Consider the following 7798-nt stretch of genomic DNA (forward strand, 5'->3'; position numbering starts at 1 on the left):
ATAAACTTGCAAGCCTGATAAACATATGGATGCTCAGCACAGGTGAAATACAGGTAAAATATACTTCCCCGCGATTGGTCAATCGATGAAAATCCTGGCGTGCTAATGCTATTGGTCAGAAAAAATGCACATTTTTGACGATTATTGGCCACCTGTGCTCTTCATACGACGAATAGCGCACGTCATATGATAGCGATTGATAACGATACTGCAGCTAATTGGGCGAGGCAAAATTGTAAGATCGTCAAGCAGTTGCAAGATCTTTTATTTCTTTTTGTAGTCTACTTTCAACTTGCTAGTCCTAACGTATCATGTTATCATGATCAGAGAAAATCATTGCTGGTTCACACGATTTAGTATTCCGTACATCAAAATACGTACAATACTTAAAATGTCAAACTTTACCTGTGTTACTTTCATCTTCCCATCTTCACTTTTTATATCTATCTTTTAAAATGCATATTTCTTGTAAAAAAACATAAATTTTCAATGCATTTGTCATCCCCTCCGTGCTGACAAACGGTTACCCCCCGCTCCAACATTGGTCGGTCCCTGCGCAGAACGTCTGCGCAGTGGTTCATCTGGCGCTCGATACAAAATTGCCGACGATGGTTTGTAAACAACTAACGAGGTTTATTCATTTGTTTTGCACTTGTCTAAATTGACGATGGCGGTATTTTGTGTGTTGTGATTAGATTTGGGATGTTGTTAGGTTTTAGCGGGACCACCTGGCCGTCACGTTTTGCCTTTTCGGTTGCTTGAGGGCCGGGAAGAAAGAACAATTGTCTGACGGACACGGTCAACTGACAAACGCAAACAATCTCGGCATGTTTTGCTGACTTTGCTGCCAAATTTATTGACTTTTCTTTGTAAGTAGATGATTTAAACGTTTAGAAATGGTTACAGTAGGATTAGATCGCCATATTCTGAGTCAGTAACTAGTTGTTCCATCATGTTTGACTTCAGAAAGTTTTATTCGGTTTGGGACGATTTTTTTCCTGCGTCGTTTAACAACAAAGATGGCGGCGTTGTTTTGGGACTGGTTCTTTCTATCTTGATAATTTGTAGATATGTCGCTGAAAATAATGAGAATTTTCTAAATGTTGAATGACATGATAAATTATATATGGTTGTATTGTTGTGGCTATATTACGTATTTGTTACAGTATTGTATCTTTATTATTATACCTCCTTTCCCAAGTATAAATTTTGCCTAAATTTTGGTCCAACTCTGCAGTCTAAAGACAGATTCATACTAGTACAAATGTAAGTTAGGCCACACCATCTTAATTTTATGGATGATCCGCGCACACATTGATTTTCGCCTGTTCTCAAAAAAAAAAAAAGATTAGCACCGAGCACGTCCACCGAGGCTCTTGCCTGGCTCTAGGCCTGGGTAGTCCATGTTAGTCAGCGACAATACGGAGCCGGGCACCCAGGCTACCGAAGCTTCACGACTCAAGAACTCAGTACATACAGTAGGTACAGTGCCGATTGATAAATTCTGCAAAAACCCAGCATGTGCCGGCTTGTCGTATAACCACTATAAGTATATATTATGCCGTATTGCCACAAATTCACTATACCAGCTTTGCGTTCTTGTGGTTTTGTAGCATTTTTATTTTTGGCCGGATTTTTTTCTATTCGCCTGCGCACAATAGTTTGGGTGTCATCAGAGGATGTCATTCATAAAATTAAGTCGGTGTGGCCTAATACATTAGCATTTTCCTTTATGATGACAGTATGCACGGATTATATATATGGCATTTATATGTACAGTTAGGATTTGTAACATTTCATATGTATTTCAACAAAGTTGTATAGAATTGTAAATACTAAATGTATATACAGGTTATTTTAATCTTAATATTATTCTTTCCCAATACCTCTTTAGACACATTTCCAACAAGAGTCAAATGCATTTGTTATTTTGATATGCTAATTTCACTTAATTAACACAGGTCCATTAAGTTTATTGATAATTATATATTGTAGACAAATGATTGGCACTGAGGGAAAATTTGATTTGTGAAATTAACTCTTCATAATCAAATACTGGATATTACTAGTACACTGTACTTACTCTTAATAAATTGATGAATTTTTCAGGGTTTCAAAACGATTGAAAATCAAAAGAATGCTATCACATGATGCAACTAAAAGGTATGTATTTTTACATATCATTTGACCATACCAATATGAATCACACAATTTAGTTATACCAGTATTCGAAGTTTGTATTCAGACAAGCATGAAGGTACATGTACCATAAAATTAAGGCCATAGAAATACTGTAGTTTGAAGGCTAGTTATGGCTTCACCAGAAAACCATATTGTTTTCTCTGATGTTTCTTCTCCTCCTTCTCCTTCTCCTGCCATTTTTTAAAATGGATTCAGCTTCTTCATTTTGGGGCCTAAGGATCTGAAATTTGGTATGGAGGTACAGTGGGCAAATACCCTTAGGCGTTTTGTAAATTTTTGTGATACAGGCTTTTAGAATGGTTTTATTTGAGTTTTTTGGCTGTATTATAGCAAATGTATTACTGTGTCAGTGGGCAGTGTTAACCACATTTGGCATGAGTCATCACAATGGAATGCAGGGCATCAACCAATAGGCATGCAGCTTTCCTCTCTTCTTCTTGCTGATTGGCTGTTGGGATTTAACTTGATTAACACCTGCACAGACCATTTCCACCTGACAGTATGTCTGTATTCAAGTGTTTTGGTAGGTATTTCAAGCTTTCCTGCTCCAGCATTGGAATGCGGGGCATGAACGTTTTTTTTTTGAAAATCAACAGTTTGCATTATGCAATTAAAAATCCTAACCAATAATGTAGGGAATAGCTAGCCAACTGTTGTAGTCTTAGTTGTATGTTACTTCATATTATAGTTATATCAATGTAAAGCATTGTTTTCCCTTGTGTTTCTCATTCTTTCCCTGCCATGTCGTAAAATGTGGTGAAGCCATCGCTGTATTTGCTCCAAAGCAAATATTGGCCTTTCTAGTTAGTATTTTAACATGTCCAGCGAAGATACCGGTATCTGTATTTCCATAACCCTAGTAATACAGGTAAAGAAGAAATATTAGATACACATAATGTACCATATTTAGGTTAATTAATGTAAGTGCAGATAATAGCATTTGTCAATTCTTTCTGAGTAGAGTACTATATTACAAGAAAATACATTGTGGTCTCATGCTATCCCATTCACAGCTCACTGCTACACAAGCTTATTTACCAGAAAGTATGACAATCCTGTTGTGCCCGTTTCTAGGTGCATTACAACTATTTTAACTTTTTTCTCAAAAGCATTTTAACACCGGAAAGATCGTTAAACTATTTAACCTCAAGGCACGTCAGTTGCCCGCTGTGCCGCCAAGGTGCACTTGAGTGTCATTGTTGGAACCACTCAGGTGTTAAGGAGACTTAATCAAATTTCCCGCGGCGCGGATTACCTTTCCACTAACGGCATCGCCTTCTCTTTCCGTTAGATGATTGGATTAGTAACACCCATTGGTGAGCGATGAAGCGCGGTGAAAGGAGGGTGCAAAGACGTCAGTCACCTGTGAGAAGTCGCCGCGGGGGTTCCCAGTCGGAGGGAAGGGGTAACAGGAGACCAGCGTCGCAACTTGAAGACCCCACCAACTTCAGCAGTCACCATACAAGACGTTCAAGGAAAGCAAGAAGAAGTTTAGAAAAGGTGAGCAACTTGGTAAACGATTTTTTTAGTCCAGGCATTGTAGTTCTTTTTCTTTGCTTCCTTGCACGCTCCTTTTGACCACTGTACCTTTCTTTTGTATAACCAGGTCAAGTTTCTTGGTATATTGTTGTTTTCTTTGGTCCAGAGCCAATCCAACCATGTGATTCTTTTTAACTGGTACCGGTGCAGTGGTGCTTATCAATACTAAGCATGGTATGTTATACTTACAGTATACTACATACATACTATATAAATTATAATCATTTTTTTTATGAAACTGGGCAGATTCTGGTTGAAGTTATGCTTAGAAAAGTAAAAAAAAACAGTTAAACTTGGTTATTGCACCATAGCACAAATAAATTACATGTGTAAGTATTGTTCTACTCTAATTCTAAAATGGTTACTTGATTTCAAAAGTAGCTATTAGTATTACAGTATTTATGGTTTGTACAGTACATTGTCATAAATGGCAACTTTTGCTATATTTACTTTGAAAAATCCAGTTTACTGCGCATGCCCTGAAATCATTTTGTGCCAGCACTCACACAGGTAATGGTACCGGTGTTAAAGAAAGGAATGTATTTATTAGACATTGATGGTTTATCACACTCACACATGAACATTTATACTTGTTCTTTCTCCCTTTGTGTTGTGGTAGCCATAGGTACATACATGTTATGCGTATGTAACTTAACTGCTCATTATACTACAGCTAAGGTGCAGAAACACATGTTATCCACAAGAGGGCACTGCTAGCACAGAAGATGAAACAACCCACTTCAACTGATAGAACAACCCTTTGTTTTACAACATTTAGGCACAAGTTTGGTCCTGTTTGTGTCAAATATCAACAGAGTGCTCATGTTTTCTGTCACTAACTGCTGTGTTCAGCAAGCCGGCATGTTTATTCTAGCCCACTTTATCAGCCATAGTAGCTTAAAACTTTGCCACAAGGTCTAAAGTCTCTCCTAAGCTCAACAAACACTGGGACAAAAAATCAAAGTACACCAATGTCAATATGGTGCACTTAACAGCATTCAGACCATTGTAGGGTTCAAAGATGGATTCTTCCGCTCCTGTACAATGGAGGTCTTTAGGATGGCAGTAGTGTTAGTGATGCAACGTCAATTGTGAATAGAGCTGGTCACTCATGCTTCTGTGGTCTATTCAGCCTTAGGATAATCTTGAAAGGAAAGGCACCTCTGAACTACATGTCAGCAAGTTCAGGTAAAATTTCTGTGTCTTCTTAACCGTACATTTACCTCTTGTAACTGTAAGGAACTGGTGCATATTCAGTGTCTATCTCTTTCTGATGCTTTAGAAAATGGTGTTCTTGTGTTTACATACTCTGCAGGTATTATTTTGTCTAAAGTTGGTAGCACTGCATTTCAAGTTCAGCACTCGGTTGCTAAGACACGGTGTCATGGCCGAAATTTGCCAACAATGTGTTCAAACATTGTATCTTCCAGCATGTTCTGTAGTATTGTACATTAAGTCTTAAGCAGGGCTATACTCTTTTTTTTAGCTGTGTTATACAATCATGTACTTTTACTAGATTACATTTACAGGTGTCAGCAATATCGTATCTTTTGTGGAACGTCACGTGTACCTGTCATGAGCATGACGACCAAGTCCCCCCATGTTTGCCCTGCCCACTTGGGTAAAGGGACCCCCTGCCACACTTCGTAATCAGGTTAGCCCTCTCTCTTTGATAACCTGCCTCGGATGACAGCCTGCCCACCTTGTTCCAATGCTTGGGTGCCAGAGTACTGGTGCCTCCAGTGTGAGCTCTCTCAATGCCGTGCTCCTTGACTTCAGGATTAGTGGGCTTGTGAGAGACAAGCAGGTATACCGTACAGAGGCCTGGCTTGTCCGTGTTTGCGTTGTGATGGTATTTAAGCTTGGATGTCGGAGAACGTGCGGTCTTGAGTTACGCTGTCGTTGAAGGTAGGTCGTTGTGCTTTTCGGGAGTAGATATTGTACTAATGGTGTCCGTCATCACCATTTGTTGATATGTAATTGCTTGTAAGCGACTCGAAGTTTCACATATAGTTACTCAAGGTTAGGAAATCACCATTACTATTTTCGAACAAATACTATACTGTACTATACAACTGTGCTTATGCTTGGTGAAAGTTGCCTACAGTTGTATACATCTACACAATTGTAAACCTTTGTCAGTAGAATTTGTGCTGTAGCTGGTCTTGGAATAACATAAGATACATACTACTGAAGATATTTACATAATTTTGAAAATAATTGATCAATATTGGCTGGACTTATAAAACTTAAAAGCTTTCTTCCTACTATGCTTTCAGCCAAAAGACTAATTTTGTCAGTGGGGTATTATGGTCATGTCATTTGTGATAATAGCAAACTTTTAATAATGGTATTGCCAACTTCATTCATTTAAAACTGTTCTTACACTATCTTCATTTAAAGTCCTTACAACAGAAGCCTGCATCTAGTAATGTCTACTTTTAGTTTAACTTTTCAAAGAACTAGACAGTGGTATAATTTATTACTTTGCTGTACTTAGGAAAAAAGTTACACCTGGTGAGTTTTTCAGAAATAACCTTTCCTTGTCTACCGGGTGCCGAGATAAAGCCTCCTGGCGTGTGTGTTGCTATTTGAATAACAATCCCAACTTTCTTCAAGTGTTCTCGAAGTCCCTCGGTCCGCACGACTCTCGGCAGCAGCTGCCACTGAAGTATGTCTTAAGGACTTCACTGTAACTTCCACCTTCCCTTTTCATGTAGGTAAGTACAGCTGAAGCAAAACATATGAGTGTTAACGTGCATATCTAAGATATTTGGTGGAAATATAATATCTATTTGGATTTCAGCACAAAAGGAAACCATTGTGGGAACTACTGTTCTTGGAATGATGAAAAATCATGTTTATTTATTTTATAAACTTGGCATAGCAAAACACATCGTCAATCAGTATAGTACAGCAAATCAAGTATGTACTGGGTGTATGCATGTACTGTGATTTTTATACAGGAATTATATATTCTTAAATTGTGGCTGTAACACTGTGTAATTCAGTACTTTAGAGTTGGGACGTGCAACCTGCATAAGCTAAGGACGATATGCTTCAGTTATAGGCCGTCATCGCAGCTGAAGGCTTTTAACCAAGTTGGCAAGGTTCAGTGAGCGTCTGCACATCAGGCATGTGTTATCAGCAGGTTCACAACAGGTTATCTCAGGTTTTGCCTGAAAGGTTTCCGAAGGCGTCACCTTGCATGCAGTTTTGCATGTGTCATGTCTCTTTCCTCAAAACACGAGCGTACTGAAAGGCATGCTTGCTTAGAAGGAAGGGCAGACAAAAGGGCAACTTTGTTCACCAACAAGTTGACGGTTCGGATGTTTGGAAGGAACTGCTGACAGGTGTGTGTTCAATACATTCTGTCACTGGCAGAGAACTTACAGCAATTGCCTGCTTCCAAGTGGATGTAAGTGCTTTTTGTGTACTACTACTTTTGTCTACTTGGTTTAATTTATAGCATACTGCAGTGATATATTGTCCTACTTTCTACTCCAACCTTGACGCTAGCTTTTAGCAGGGTTCTTTTATTCCAACAAATACATGTAATTGTCAAATTGTAAATCATAAGGAGTTAAAAGTTTAAGATTGTGATCCCTTTCAGTCAGATGCTGTCTTACACTTATGTGGAGATGTATGAAATTGATGTAAAAATGTCAGATACAGCAAGATATTGGTTGGTTAATCTTAGTATCAGGCCAAAGTATCATGCCTCCTAAGTGTTAACGGCTCTTGGAACCTTTGGATTTAAATACATCTATACCCCAAACAAGTGGGTTTTGAAAAATAATCACATAAGCTTTCAGCTACACAGCCAAAGTGCTTGACCAACATATGATCAACCAACCAGATACTGAAGTGATGCATGCTGTTTAACATGGGATCACTGTGTAAGATGATGTAAGATCATGAAACATGCTCAAACACTGTAGGAGATGGCTTAAACTGTCAACTACATGAGGCTAGAATAAACAGTACCATTTTTTTATGAGAGCTTAGAGTTGCTCTCATTGATTCTGTGTATTTGCTTGAATTTCATTTGAAAATT

General features: G+C 38.4%; 1 protein-coding gene across 3 annotated transcripts in view; it reads left to right on the top strand.

The window, feature by feature from the left end:
* Positions 1–7798, top strand: part of LOC109479999 — an 83097-nt gene that overhangs the window by 1856 nt on the left and 73443 nt on the right. For all 3 annotated transcript variants that reach the window (XM_019782100.1, XM_019782098.1, XM_019782099.1), the window contains one exon: positions 3494–3702. In XM_019782100.1, the coding sequence (XP_019637659.1) occupies positions 3526–3702 (177 nt within the window). In that variant the 5' untranslated portion in view covers positions 3494–3525. The remainder of the gene's footprint in view (positions 1–3493; positions 3703–7798) is intronic.

This window comes from Branchiostoma belcheri, unplaced genomic scaffold (assembly GCF_001625305.1).
Source record: "Branchiostoma belcheri isolate BF01 breed outbred unplaced genomic scaffold, Haploidv18h27 scaffold5, whole genome shotgun sequence".
Taxonomy (NCBI): domain Eukaryota; kingdom Metazoa; phylum Chordata; class Leptocardii; order Amphioxiformes; family Branchiostomatidae; genus Branchiostoma; species Branchiostoma belcheri.